Here is a 15,610-nt window from a genome sequence, read left to right as displayed (position 1 = left end):
AGATGAGATGAAGACAGCACAGCATCTTTTCCCCACAGAAATAGAAGCAGCCACTGCCTATTCTCGTCCTCATGCCACACAAGTTGAAGGCAAGAGCAGATGATTGCTGTTCCAAGGCTAAAGGCATGAACTGAGCTGATCTCAATAACCGGACACTGGCTACTTCTCTATCAGCACTACTTTTCATATCCATGCTGATCATGGGTGTCTTAGGGGCCCTTTTGCTAAGCCTCGTAGGTGCCTACACATGTCCAACGCTTGCCAAATTGGAGTTACTGCCCGGTTACCATGTGGCCCTTAAGGTAAATTCAATTTTGGCGCGCATCTGCTACACGCATCCAAAAAATATGTTTTATTTTCTGACGCACGGCAGCTACGCATGTCAAGTGGCATTTGAAGCGCGTAGACCATTACCGCCCGGTTACCACGTGTGACCTTACTGCTAGGTCAATAGCTTGCGGTAAGGTCTCAGACCCAAAATGGACGCGCGGCAATTTTCATTGTACCACACATCCATTTTCGGCAAAAATTTTAAAAAGGCATTTTTTGTAGGTGCGCTGAAAAATAATTCTGCGCGCGACCCAAAACATGTGTCTACACTAGCGCAGGCCGTTTTTCAGCGCACTTTAGAAAAAGGACCCCTTAATGCTGTTGCTGAGGAATTGACATATGAGCAGGAACCACAGACCTACATGAGTGTTTTGAACTCTTTTGTTATTACATAGTAACATAGTAGATGACGGCAGAAAAAGACCTGCATGGTCCATCCAGTCTGCCCAACAAGATAAACTCATATGTGTATATCTTACCTTGATTTGTACATGCCTTTTTCAGGGCACAGACCGTACAAGTCTGCCCAGCAGTATTTCCCGCCTCCCAACCACCAGTCCCGCTTCCCATCACTGGCTCTGGCACAGACCGTATAAGTCTGCCCTCCACTATCCTCGCCTTCCAACCACCAACCTCTCTTTCCCCACCTGCTCCGCCACCCAATTTTGGCTAAGCTTCTGAGGATCCATTCCTACTGCACAGGATTCCTTTATGCATATCCCACGCATGTTTGAATTCCGTTACCGTTTTCATCTCCACCACCTCCCGCGGGAGGGCATTCCAAGCATCCACCACCCTCTCCGTGAAAAAATACTTCCTGACATCTTTTTTGAGTCTGCCCCCCTTCAATCTCATTTCATGTCCTCTCGTGCTACCGCCTTCCCATCTCCGGAAAAGATTTGTTATTAAGGCTAATATTATTATTCCAGAATCATATCAGGGGACCAGATCATGAATCATATCAAAACATGTTTGGGATAATAATCAAGAAATTTCTTTCATTGATCTGGGAGGAAAAGGAGATTTTTTTTCCCCCCTTTCTCTCGGGTTACTCACATTAGGTCTGCTTTTCACTAGATAAGTTCCTCCTTTTTAACAAATCTCTCCATAGCCCATGTTTTCAGCTTGAAAACCTGGCTCTGGGAAATGCTTTAATCATTTACTCAGACAACATTCCCATTTCCATTTAAGCTGAGATATTTTCTGCATATCTCAGCAATTTATAGCAGTAAACAGAATGCAATGGTTTGGTTATCTCAGACTTTACCTGGGATTTTTGACAAAGGAGAACATGGAATTAAAAGCCAGTTGCATGCACAGATCCAGAAAAGGTGTATGAAAGTGTAATGAATTGCTCCTCTGTGATTAGTCTTGTGGAGGGTAATTTTATAACAGGGCATTTATGTATCTTTATAAAATACCAAAATTAACCAGCAGAAATTATAGCCAGATTGAAGCTGTGGAAATTTACACCAGCTCAGGAACTATGTAAATGTATGTGTGTACAATTTGCACAATCACATGTTTTTTTTATAAATATGTATATTTTGCAACTCTGCCTGACCTCCACCGAAGAACATGCCTAAAAACACATCGGGAAAAGTATGGTCTGTCCTTTTATTTGAGGCATTTATATTCCACTTATCATATACTAAGCGAAGTACAACTAAAAATATACAGAATCAAATCGAAATACTATCTGGCCAATATTCAGCTGGCAGTGGGTCAGTGTTTTTTTAAATGCTGATTTTCACTAGCTAAATTAGCCCCAGATATTCAGTTCCAGGCTATGCCCAGGCACCCACATTGAATTTCTGGCGCCACATAAGAACTTCTACCCACTCTCTGATCTCCAGTCCCCTCCCTCCCACTGCTCCAAAGCACATCAGGACCCCCCTCCCTCCCACCAGCCTCCCCTCCCCCCTAGATCACAACAGGCTTACCTGTCCTTTCCTGATGGTCCAGTGGGAAAATAGGCAACATGCCCACTCATTTCTGTCCGGTGCAGCTGCCTCCTTAAAATGGCTGCCGCAAAGGTTTGCGGCAGCCATTTTAAGACGTCAACAGCACCAGGAATTTCAAGGAGGCCTGCCAAAATCTGGGGGGGGGGGCGGGGGGGGGGATCGGAAAGGGGGATTGCTACACTTAAGCCAGGACCCAAACGTTATGTGAGTGCCAGTTAAAAGCAGTCCTAAATTCACTCAGTTAGCTGTGTGGAGGCTGGCACTGAATATTGCTGGCACCAGCATAACTGCCGGCTCCTTCCTGACTCCGCTCCCATAACGTCCCTGCGTGGCCCGACTCAAAATAGTTGTTTTGTGCCAATATTCAGCAGCACTTTCTGGTTAAGTATTGCTGAATATCTGTGACTGGGCCGCAGAGTGCTATTTAAGCGTGCAAGAGCATTTCTCCTCTTTGCTTAAACTGCTTTGAATCCCAGGCGGTAAGTGCATTTTTAAGCATGTAACTCCTGGGATAATTTTATAAAAGGCTTTTTATGCGCAAACGGAGAGCCACCTAGTATTAGAAGGCAAGAATGTGCATTGATGATGGTGTCCTAGCCACCTACGTTCATAAATGACCTCTTACAGAATACTGACTAGCAAAAAAATATGTGCCATGTTTTGATGGTGCATACTTGCCGGTGGGCAAATGTATGGGCAGAATGCACAAATATGCATGCAAATGGTTGTATTTTATAACTTACTTGTGTTCTGGTTAACATCTAGGTGTGGGTGTAAGTGATTGCGCCTGAAATCTGAGCATGTTTTTTGCCACTTGTGCTAGTATTCTATGCAGGAAAGTAGGCACCTGCTTACCATTTGTTCTAGGCACCCTGTTATAGATTTACCCTTATAATATGCAGGGCCCACACTATTTTGTCTATCATTGTGCTTTTTCTGTCTTTTTATTGTTGTAGCTTTGCCAGGGCCAGCATTAGGGGGTGGCAAACAGGGCAATTGCCCTGGGCCCCCATAATTGCAAGGGGGCTCCCAAGCCTGCCTCATGCTGAAGGAAGCATAGGTTTGGGGCCCTCTCCCCAGTTTCTGCCATGGGCCACTGAATGACTAACACCAGCCCTAAGATTTGCAATCTACTTTTATGGAAAATTCAAACATCAGAAGTCATGTGGAACTCACATTTGGGTACTGTATCTATAAGCAATGAAGCCCAACACAGAAGCCATGCCATATAGACTATAGATAGGTCTCAAATCAGTCTGTTGCACAGAATGCCTTTCCTAATTTTCTCATACTCAGATACACCTGTAGAGTCAGGCACAGTCCCATTCATTCACCTGACTGCTGTACTAGGTTGCCTGCAGCTTTAGCACTTTATTGTCTCAAGTTTTCCTTCAGAAGCACCATTTCTAATTTCTTTCCAGGTGATGGTTTATTCAGCAGAGAGGTGTTGAGTGCTCACTTCAGTAATGCACAGACTAACAGTTCTCAGGACTGGCATGCTGCCACCTGGCAAAGCCTATTGGGTCAGTGCCAAGGACGCAGCAGGAGAAGGCAAACCATGGGATTCAGCAGTCTCTCTCCCCATTATTTCTCCACATGGTCACTCTTAGGCTTTATTCGTTGCTTCTCTGCAAATTCCAACTGCTTCTGACGTAGAATCTCATGTTGCTTCTTCATACCATTAGCCCTGAGCAGGGAAGACAGGCAGAGAAAGGAAAAGAGAAAATGAAACAAGGCAGGTAAACACTTAGATAGCCCACTGACCCAGACCCAGACCCAGAACCACTGCACAGACCTCATAAAGCATGTCACCACAACGATTTGCCACCTATAATCATTTGCTAAAATCTAAGACTATACATCTTTGGAGATAAAACATGGTATTCACAGAAAGAAAAACGGGGACTGACCCTCGAATATAATCTCCCATGTCTTAAGGTTTTAAGTCTCTTCTCAAATGCTTTATGACAAAGGTTATTGACCATTTTAGTAGCCACCTCTTGACTGACTCCGAGACAGCACATAGGGCCCGATATTAAGCCCGCGGGAGACAGGCAGTCTAAGTCCCACGGTCGGTGCTGAGCCCGGATATTCAAGGTCAGGCCATTTCCAGTGACCGGCATTGAATATCCGGGAGGGATAGGGGGTTGGCCGCTATAAATTGAACCGGCTAATTACTATTCAGTGCTGGCTGGTTAAGTTTATTGCGGCCAAAGATAGGCCTGCTTTTTATGCAGTCCAATATGGCCGCTTAACTTAGCCAGCGAAGCACTGAATATTTGCAGCTAGCCAGTTAAGAGCTGTTCCTGGCCGGTTAAATAGCGCTGAATATCTGCCAGATAGGGTATAAACAGAGCACATGCAGTGACAGCAAGAATGGAGCACACAACATAGCCAGTGACAAAAAGCACGATCAGTGACTGCACACAGGGAAAGGAGATAAGAGTGGGTTCCGTAGTAGCACACAGATAAGAAAATGCACTCGTGTGCCCCTTGACAGCAGAATTAAATTTATTTTCTATTTATTTTGCTTCACAGATTTATATCCTGCATTATCTCAATAGTCTAAGCATATTACAAACAAAATACATAATGTATTGACAGACCAATAACCATTACATGTAAAGGGGCATTTTCGAAAGGACATCCAACTCAGAATAGGAACAACCAAGTCAGAATGTTCCTATTGGTGAGATAGACATGCATGCACTAAAAACGTCCAGTGTGAACATCCATTTTACAAACTGAAACGTCCACATTTTGAATTGGGGGGGGGGGGGGGAATAAACAAAAGACATGGATGTCTGAGCAGCATTCTTAGAAAATAGCTACACAGCTGTCCATGCAGGGTAGAGTGTCAGCCTAGTGGTTAGTGCAGTGGACTGTAAACCAAGGGACCCAGGTTCAAATTCCACTTGAACTCTTAGTTTTTTGTAATTGTGAGCCCTCCAGGAGCACAAACTACCTACCGTACCTGAATGTACACACTTAATAGGCTTGCAGGTGGCTTATATAAAATTCTGGGGCCCTTTTACTAAGGCTCATAGGCGCCTACGCGTGTCCAACGCATGCCAAATTGGAACCACCGGCCAGCTCTGGGTGGTAATTCCATTTATAATGCGCAGCCGCGCAGCCAAAACACATGGTAGAAAATATTTTCTACCGCGTAGCGCTTACCTGGAGGTAATCGGCAGTTTACGTGCACTGGCCGCTTACCACTTGGTTAACGCGTGAGACCTTACCGCTACATCAATGGGTGGCGGTAAGGTCTCAGGCTGAAAATGGATACGTGCTGATTTTAATTTTGCTGCACCTCCATTTTCGGGCACAAAAAAATGCCTCTTTTCCAGACGCACTGAAAAATTGATCTGCGTGCGTCCAAAACACACACCTACACCAGCGCAGGCCACTTTTAGGGCGTGCCTTAGTAAAAGGGTCCCACTGTCTATTATAGATCTTCTCATATGGGCATATTATAGCATACATTCTCCGAGGACAAGCAGGCTGCTTGTTCTCACTGATGGGTAACGTCCACGGCAGCCCCTCCAATCGGAAACTTCACTAGCAGAGGCCTTTGCTAGTCATCGCGCGCCCATGCGCACCGCGCATGCGCGGCCATCTTCCCGCCCGAACCGGCTCGTGTTCGTCAGTCTTCTTTTGTCCGCGCTTGTGACGGTCGTGTTTTACCGCCGTTTCGCACCCCTCAAGTTGACCATCGCGCGTCTTCGCAATTTCGCAAAAAAAAAAAAAAGAAAGACCTCAGTCTTTGTCCCTTCCCGTGTGTCCAGTTTTTTTTCCCCGACGTAAGTTTCCTTTCGCATTCGGGGTAGGCCTTTTTTGTGGCCTCGGTATGGGTTTTTCTCTATCCCTTATTTTTGGTGCCCTTTGTCACCATCGCGGATTTTGATTTCGCCGGCGTGATTTTTCCGCCCATGTCATCGAAGTCTTCCAGCAGCTTCAAGAAGTGCACCCAGTGCGCCCGGGTAATCTCGCTCACTGATAGGCACGCGTTGTGTCTTCAGTGTCTGGGGGCTAGGCATCGCCCGCAGGCCTGCAGTTTTTGTGCTCTTTTACAGAAGAGGACTCAGGTAGCGAGATTGGCCCAGTGGAACGTGTTGTTCTCGGGCTCTTCGTCGACAACAGCACCAGAGGCATCGAGTGAATTGACGTCGACAGCATCAAGACCTTCGACCTCGGCATCGACTGCATCGACGGCATCGAGGTATCGACCCTCTGCATCGTCGGTACCGACGCATCGGAAGGCTGCGTCGGCGTCGGTGGTACCGGGACCTCCGCTGTTGCTGATGTCGTCGGACGGTGGTGCTTCGACTGGAGTGCAGGTGAGGGCTGTCCATTCCCCTGCTGGTGGCAGTGAGCCTTCGGGTGGTACAGCCCCCCCCCGAGACCGACCTTCTTCGGCCTCGGCCCCGAGGAAGAGACGGCTGAATTCTACGTCCTCCTCGTCGGTACCGGGAAGCTCCGGTGACATGCTTCGTTTGAAAAAATCAAAGAAGCATCGACACCGGTCACCTTCCCGCATCGGTACCGAGAGCTCTGGGTCGCCGAGGGAGTCGGCACCCAGTAGGCATCGGCACCGGGAGGACCGCTCACCCTCTGTTCAGGAGGTGTCAATGCGCTCCACCTTGGACAGCCCGGAACAGCCTCCACGCCCGAACAGACTCTGACCTCGACGCCTGCATCGGCTTCCATGTCTTTCTCCACAGCCGCTCTGCACGAGAGTCTCTGGGCCGTTCTCCCGGAGATCCTGGGAGAGCTGTTGCACCCTTCCCCTCCGGTACCGGGGGTGCTTGCGCCACCGGTACCGTCGAGTGAGGCGCCGGCTGGCCCCTTGCCCGGGGTGAGGTCTCCAACATCGGTGCCGCTTGCGGTACCGGCTGCGGCCGCCTCCCAGGAAGGCTCCCCGACAACGTCGGCGGAGGGAGCTTCGCCGGTGCTGGCGAGGGAGTCTACCTCTCGACGCTCCCACCATGGCCGTGTTTCCACGGAGTCGAGCCGGGCACGGCTTCAGACACAGGTTCATGAACTTGTGTCTGATACCGATGGTGAGGCCTCGTGGGAGGAGGAGGAGGACAACAGGTATTTCTCTGACGAGGAGTCTGATGGCCTTCCTTCTGATCCCACTCCCTCCCCTGAAAGGCAGCTTTCTCCTCCCGAGAGTCTGTCTTTTGCGGCCTTTGTCCGGGAGATGTCTACGGCCATCCCCTTCCCGGTGGTCGTGGAGGATGAGCCCAGGGCTGAAATGTTTGAGCTCTTGGACTATCCTTCTCCACCTAAGAAGCGTCCACAGTACCTATGCATCATGTCCTAAAAAAGACATTGCTGGCAAACTGCACCAAGCCTTTAACTAATCCCCACATCCCCAAGAAGATTGAGTCCCAGTACCGGATCCATGGGAACCCAGAGCTGATGCGTACTCAGTTACCTCACGACTCTGGTGTGGTGGATCTGGCCCTAAAGAAGGCTAAGAGTTCTAGAGAGCATGCTTCGGCGCCCCCGGGCAAAGACTCTAGAACCTTAGACTCCTTTGGGAGGAAGGCCTACCATTCTTCTATGCTCGTGGTCAAGATTCAGTCCTACCAGCTCTACACAAGCATCCATATGCGGAACAATGTGCAGCAGTTGGCGGGCTTGGTGGACAAGCTCCCTCCTGAGCAAGCCAAGCCATTTCAGGAGGTGGTCAGGCAGCTGAAGGCGTGCAGAAAATTCCTGGCCAGAGGGGTATATGATACCTTTGATGTTGCGTCCAGGGCCGCTGCTCAAGGTGTGGTGATGCGCAGACTCTCATGGCTGCGTGCCTCCGACCTGGAGAATAGAATCCAGCAGCGGATTGCGGACCTCCCCTTGCCGAGGCGGACAACATTTTTGGAGAGAAAGTCGAACAGGTGGTAGAGCAGCTCCACCAGCGGGATACCGCTTTCGACAAGTTCTCCGGCCGGCAGCCTTCAGCATCTACCTCCTCAGGTAGACGTTTTTATGGGGGAAGGAAGACTGTTCCCTACTCTTCTGGTAAGCGTAGGTACAATCCTCTTTCTCGACAGCCTGCGGCCCAGGCTAAGCCCCAGCGCGCTCGCTCTCGTCAGCAGCATGCGCCTCAGCAAGGCCCCACGGCTCCCCAGCAAAAGCAGGGGGCGAGCTTTTGACTGGCTCCAGCAGAGCATAGCCGACATCAACGTATCAGTGCCGGGCGATCTGCCAGTCGGGGGGAGGTTGAAAGTTTTTCACCAAAGGTGGCCTCTCATAACCTCCGACCGTTGGGTTCTTCAAATAGTCTGGCAAGGATACACCCTAAATTTGGCCTCGAAACCTCCAAATTGCCCACCGGGAGCTCAATCCTACAGCTTCCAGCACAAGCAGGTACTTGCAGAGGAACTCTCCGCCCTTTTCAGCGCCAATGCGGTCGAGCCCGTGCCATCCGGGCAAGAAGGGCTGGGATTCTATTCCAGGTACTTCCTTGTGGAAAAGAAAATGGGGGATGCGTCCCATCCTAGACCTAAGGGCCCTGAACAAATATCTAGTCAAGGAAAAGTTCAGGATGCTTTCCCTGGGCACCCTTCTTCCCATGATTCAGGAAAACAACTGGCTATGCTCTCTGGACTTGAAGGACGCCTACACGCACATCCTGATACTGCCAGCTCACAGGCAGTATCTGCGATTTCAGCTGGGCACACGTCACTTCCAGTACTGTGTGCTACCCTTTGGGCTCGCCTCTGCGCCCAGAGTGTTCACGAAGTGCCTGGCTGTAGTAGCAGCGGCGCTTCGCAGGCTGGGAGTACACGTGTTCCACTATCTCGACGATTGGCTGGTGAAGAACACATCCGAGGCAGGAGCTTTACAGTCCATGCAGATGACTATTCGCCTCCTGGAGCTACTGGGGTTTGTATTTATCCAAAGTCCCATCTTCTTCCAGTACAGGGACTCGAATTCATAGGAGCTCTGCTGGATTCTCGGACGGCTCGTGCCTATCTCCCAGAGACGAGAGCCAACAACTTGTTGTCCCTCGTCTCTCGGGTGCGAGCGTCCCAGCAGATCACAGCTCGGCAGATGTTGAGATTGTTGGGCCACATGGCCTCCACAGTTCATGTGACTCCATGGCCCGCCTTCACATGCGATCTGCTCAATGGACCCTAGCTTCCCAGTGGTTTCAGGCTGCTGGGGATCTAGAAGACGTGATCCACCTGTCCACGAGTTTTCTCAAATCCCTGTATTGGTGGACGATTTGGTCCAATTTGACTCTGGGACGTCCTTTCCAAATTCCTCAGCCACAAAAAGTGCTGACTACGGATGCGTCTCTCCTGGGGTGGGGAGCTCATGTCGATGGGCTTCACACCCAGGGAAGCTGGTCCCTCCAGGAACGCGATCTGCAGATCAATCTTCTGGAGTTACGAGCGGTCTGGAACGCTCTGAAGGCTTTCAGAGATCGGCTGTCCCACCAAATTATCCAAATTCAGACAGACAACCAGGTTGCCATGTATTACATCAACAAGCAGGGGGGCACCGGATCTCGCCCTCTGTGTCAGGAAGCTGTCAGAATGTGGCTCTGGGCTCGCCGTCACGGCATGTTGCTCCAAGCCACATATCTGGCAGGCGTAAACAACAGTCTGGCCGACAGACTGAGCAGGATTATGCAACCTCACGAGTGGTCGCTCAACTCCCGAGTAGTGCGCCAGATCTTCCAGGTGTGGGGCACCCCCTTGGTAGATCTCTTTGCATCTCGAGCCAACCACAAAGTCCCTCAGTTCTGTTCCAGACTTCAGGCCCCCGGCAGACTGGCATCGGATGCCTTCCTCCTGGACTGGGGGGAAGGTCTGCTGTATGCTTATCCTCCCATACCTCTGGTGGGGAAGACTTTGTTGAAACTCAAGCAAGACCGAGGCACCATGATTCTGATTGCTCCGTTTTGGCCGCGTCAGATCTGGTTCCCTCTTCTTCTGGAGTTGTCCTCCGAAGAACCGTGGAGATTGGAGTGTTTTCCGACCCTCATCACACAGGACGAAGGGGCGCTTCTGCATCCCAACCCCCAGTCTCTGGCTCTCATGGCCTGGATGTTGAGAGCGTAGACTTTGCCTCTTTGGGTCTGTCAGAGGGTGTCTCCCGCATCTTGCTTGCTTCCAGGAAAGATTCCACTAAGAGGAGTTACTTCTTTTTATGGAGGAGGTTTGCCATCTGGTGTGACAGCAAGGCCCTAGATCCTCGCTCTTGTCCTACACAGACCCTGCTTGACTACCGTCTGCACTTGTCTGAGTCTGGTCTCAAGACCAACTCTGTAAGGGTTCACCTTAGTGCAATCAGTGCATACCATTACCATGTGGAAGGTAAGCCGATCTCAGGACAGGCTTTAGTTGTTCGCTTCATGAGAGGTTTGCTTTTGTCAAAGCTCCCCGTCAAACCTCCTACAGTGTCATGGGATCTCAATGTCGTTCTCACCCAGCTGATGAAACCTCCTTTTGAGCCACTGAACTCCTGCCATCTGAAGTACTTGACCTGGAAGGTCATTTTCTTGGTGGCAGTTACTTCAGCTCGTAGAGTCAGTGAGCTTCAGGCCCTGGTAGCCCAGGCCCCTTACACGAAATTTCATCCGCACTCACCCTAAGTTCTTGCCGAAGGTAGTGTCGGAGTTCCATCTGAACCAGTCAATTGTCTTGCCAACATTCTTTCCCCGTCCTCATTCCTGCCCTGCTGAACGTCAGCTGCACACATTGGACTGCAAAAGAGCATTGGCCTTCTATCTGGAGCGGACACAGCCCAACAGACAGTCCGCCCAATTGTTTGTTTCTTTTGATCCCAACAGGAGGGGAGTGGCTGTGGGGAAACGCACCATATCCAATTGGCTAGCAGATTGCATTTCCTTCACTTACGCCCAGGCTGGGCTGGCTCTTGAGGGTCATGTCACGGCTCACAATGTCAGAGCCATGGTTGCGTCAGTGGCCCACTTGAAGTCAGCCACTATTGAAGAGATCTGCAAAGCTGCGACGTGGTCATCTGTCCACACATTCACATCTCATTACTGCCTGTAGCAGGATACCCGACGCGACAGTCGGTTCGGGCAGTCAGTGCTTCAGAATCTGTTCGGGTTTAGAATCCAACTCCACCCCCTAGGCCCATGTTTATTCTGTTCCAGGCTACACTGTCAGTTAGTTGGATAAATTGTTAGGTCAATCTCAGTTATGTCCTCGCCGTTGTGAGGCCCAATTGACCATGTTTGTTGTTTTGAGTGAGCCTGGGGGCTAGGGATACCCCATCAGTGAGAACAAGCAGCCTGCTTGTCCTCGGAGAAAGCGAATGCTACATACCTGTAGAAGGTATTCTCCGAGGACAGCAGGCTGATTGTTCTCACAAACCCGCCCGCCTCCCCTTTGGAGTTGTGTCTTCCCTTGTCTTTGTCTTGCTACATATGGGACTGACGAACACGAGCCGGTTCGGGCGGGAAGACGGCCATGCATGCGCGGTGCGCATGGGCGCGCGAGGACTAGCAAAGGCCTTTGCTAGTGAAGTTTCCGATTGGAGGGGCTGCCGTGGACGTCACCCATCAGTGAGAACAATCAGCCTGCTGTCCTCGGAGAATACCTTCTACAGGTATGTAGCATTCGCTCTACCCATTCTGAATTACAGGTAGTGTTTTGATACAGAACAGTCTTGGCTCCAGCCAGATTCAAAAAGCCTCGTCTGAGTGACGCAGAATTATTGGGACACAGATGCTGTGGACAGTGCAATATGTGTGAGATGATGATTAACACTAAGGACTTTATTGATCCAAGGACGAAGAAACATTATGTTCTGTATCAAAACACTACCTGTAATTCAGAATGGGTAGTGTATGCTCTAATATGCCCATAAGTTGCAATATCCGAGACAACATGGTTTTACCAAAGGGAAATCGTGCCAAACGAATCTCATTGAATTCTTTGATTGGGTGACAGGAGAACTGAATCAGGGACGAGCTATGGACGTAATCTACTTAGATTTCAGCAAAGCTTTTGACACAGTTCCCCACAGGAGGCTCTTAAATAAACTGGATGGGCTGAAGATAGGACCCGAAGTGGTGAACTGGATTAGGAATGGTGACGGACAGAAGCCAGAGGGTGGTGGTGAATGGAATTCGCTCGGAGGAGGGAAAGGTGAGTAGTGGTGTGCCTCAAGGATCGGTGCTGGGACCGATTCTGTTCAATATATTTGTGAGTGACATTGCCGAAGGGTTAGAAGGTAAAGTTTGCCTATTTGCGGATGATACTAAGATCTGTAATAGAGTGGACACCCAGGAGGGAGTGGAAAACATGAAAAGGATCTGAGGAAGCTAGAAGAATGGTCTAAGGTTTGGCAATTAAAATTCAACACGAAAGTAATGCAAAGTGATGCACTTAAGGAATAGAAATCCTTGGGAGACATATGTGTTAGGCGGGGAGAGTCTGATAGGAACGGACGGAGAGAGGGATCTTGGGGTGATAGTATCTGAGGATCTGAAGGTGACGAAACAGTGTGACAAGGCGGAGAGAGGTGTGACAAGCAGAAGAAAGGGGGTGTTGATGCCCCTGTATAAGTCGTTGGTGAGACCCCATCTGGAGTATTGTGTTCAGTTTTGGAGGCTGTACCTTGCAAAGGATGTAAAAAGAATTGAAGCGGTGCAAAGAAAAGCTACGAAAATGGTAAGGGATTTGCGTTACAAGACATATGAGGAGAGACTTGATAACCTGAACATGTATACTCTGGAAGAAAGAAGAAACGGGTGATATGATACAGACGTTCAAATATTTGAAAAGTATTAATCCGTAAACGAACCTTTTCCAGAGATGTGAAGGAGGTAGACGAGAGGACATGAAATGAGATTGAAGGGGGGCAGACTCAAGAAAATGTCAGGAAGTATTTTTTCACGGAAGAGAGTAGTGGATGCTTGGAATGGCCTCCCGTGGGAGGTGGTGGAAATGAAAACGGTAACAGTATTCAAGCACGCGTGGGATAAACATAAGGGAATCCTGTTCAGAGGAATAGATCCTAAGGAGCTAGCTGAGATTGGGTGGCACAGCCGGTGGCGGGAGGCGGGGATAGTGCTGGGCAGACTTACACGGTCTGTGCCCTGAGGAGGACAGGTACAAATCAAGGTAAGGTATACACAAAAAGTAGCACATATGAGTTTATCTTGTTGGGCAGACTGGATGGACCATACAGGTCTTTTTCTGCCGTCATCTACTATGTTACATGTGAGAAGATCTACGTGGGACAGACATCACGAAGATTTACAACCAGACTTACAGAACATTAAAAGTAATTTAAACACCAAAAGTATTACTGCCCCTTTAGCTGCACATTGTACTGAGTTCAAGCATACCTCTGATTCTTTGAAATGCATTATTTTACAACAAATACAGTGGGACACACCAGGAGGAGACAGGAAACTTGTCCTGTTACAACAAGAGCAAAGATGGATATACCGTTTGCATACATTACAGCCGAATGGCTTGAATACGAGAATTGAATGGAGTCAGTTCTTTTAACTACACAGTTTTGATGTAAACGTGGTTGATTAGTTAGTCTGATTCGATAGAAGGCTAGTTTGGGCAGATCGAATAGGAATGTTATGATCAGCTGTGAAGTAGGAGGAGCTTATGAGGCATCTGACGTCATCGATTGATAAATATGGGCGCCATTTTGTAAGCTATACAGGAAAGCAAAGATAGCTTTTTTTGTGTGGAAGTAAGAAAGAAGACGTCAAGATTAGAGAGTGAATTCTTTATTTTCAACAGAGAGCGTTACCATATGATGTATTTTGCAGATACAGCCGAAGAACTAAAGGACCCTGAGGAAGGAGGCGAAACTTGGGCCGAAGTCGGACTGTGGATGGGTCAGAAGGACTGTATTTGAGGATAAAACTGCTCAGAAATTTTCCAGCAGCAAGCTAAGTAGCCCTTAATAATAAAGATTGTGCAATAGAAGTGGGTTACTTAGGAGAGGTTTTTTATGCCAGTGATGATCGGGCAGTGCGCCCTAAGTAATATGACACGAGGAGTACATGCCTGGATTGAGGCGTTTTCCTCTCTATAAAAGAATATCCCGTATGATTCGCTAAGATTAATAGGAGTCCCTTAGAATTTTGGGTGTGTGGATAAAGATTGGACTTTCAATAGCTCTATGTATATCTGTAGTAGGAGATTTGGAAAAAAGGTCATCTCACCCTGTCATAGCTCTATCGCATGATGCAGAGAAGGCTTTTGACAGGGTGGAGTGGCCTTACTGTTTTCATGTACTGAGTTGGTTTGGACCACATCCCAAAATATATGGTCTCACATCTCAAACCAAATACCTCTTGCCCTTTACCAAACCATATAAAGTCAATGCCTATGCAGATGTCATTTTGCTTTATATTAGAAATCCATCCCAATCCCACTCTCCCCTCTTTGACCTCATCGCTTCCTTACTCTGATTTGATTATACCATTCAGACTTGTCTGGATGCCTACAAATGTAAGGGTCCCTTTTACTAAGCCCCGTAGCTGCCTACGTGCGCCCAACGCACGCCAAATTGGAGTTACCGCCCGGTTACCACATGGCTCTTGCGGTAATTTCAATTTTGGCGCACATCCACTACACATGTCCGATAAATATTTTTTAGTTTCTGGCGCACATCAAGTGGCATTTGACGCGCGTAGATCATTACCGCCTGTTTATGTGAGACCTTACCGCTAAGTCAATGACTGGCTGGTAAGGTCTCAGACCCAAAATGGACACGCAGCAATTTTCATTTTGCTACACGTCCATTTTCGGCAAAAATTTTTTATAAGGCATTTTTTGTAGGTGCGATGAAAAAATAATTCTGCATGCACCCAAAACACGCGTCTACATTACCGCAGACCATTTTTCAGCGCACCTTAGTAAAAGGACCCCGTAAGTATCTCCCTATACTCCTCAACATAAGAAACGATTCAAAATAATAGTGACAATATTTTACAGCGTTTAAAATCCCTAATTTCCACATGGCATCCACTTCACCTTATATGGTGGGGAAGGATGGAAACCATCAAAATGATGGTCTCCACAAAAATAAGTTTTATGCTTAGTATGATCCCAGTATTATTCCCTAATACTTTCTTTAAACAAGTCAAGAAGCTTCTTCCTTCTTATGGAAATGTACCCCCCTCCCCCCAAAGCACTCAAGGAACACTGACTTTTTTCCTTTATCATAAGTCCTTTATTTTACAGCAAGGTTTTAGATGGTTTGGGGGTCTCTTACAAAGTGGTGGTAAGCCCAACACGGGCTGACCATTTGCTGGGTCTGTTTGAAACAATCTCTGCTAGGCCTTTCCCTAC

The 15,610-nt window shown here is 48.4% G+C and overlaps 1 protein-coding gene across 6 annotated transcripts in view; it reads right to left on the bottom strand.

The window, feature by feature from the left end:
- Positions 1–2,224: 2,224 nt before the first annotated feature.
- DNAJC4 (DnaJ heat shock protein family (Hsp40) member C4) overlaps positions 2,225–15,610 on the bottom strand; it is a 314,429-nt gene continuing 301,043 nt past the window's right edge. For all 6 annotated transcript variants that reach the window (XM_030218845.1, XM_030218850.1, XM_030218847.1 and 3 more), the window contains one exon: positions 2,225–3,981. In XM_030218845.1, the coding sequence (XP_030074705.1) occupies positions 3,879–3,981 (103 nt within the window). In that variant the 3' untranslated portion in view covers positions 2,225–3,878. The remainder of the gene's footprint in view (positions 3,982–15,610) is intronic.

This window comes from Microcaecilia unicolor, chromosome 11 (genome assembly GCF_901765095.1).
Source record: "Microcaecilia unicolor chromosome 11, aMicUni1.1, whole genome shotgun sequence".
Taxonomy (NCBI): domain Eukaryota; kingdom Metazoa; phylum Chordata; class Amphibia; order Gymnophiona; family Siphonopidae; genus Microcaecilia; species Microcaecilia unicolor.
Note: the sequence above shows the minus strand (reverse complement) of the source record. Positions and strands in the feature narration are given on the sequence as shown.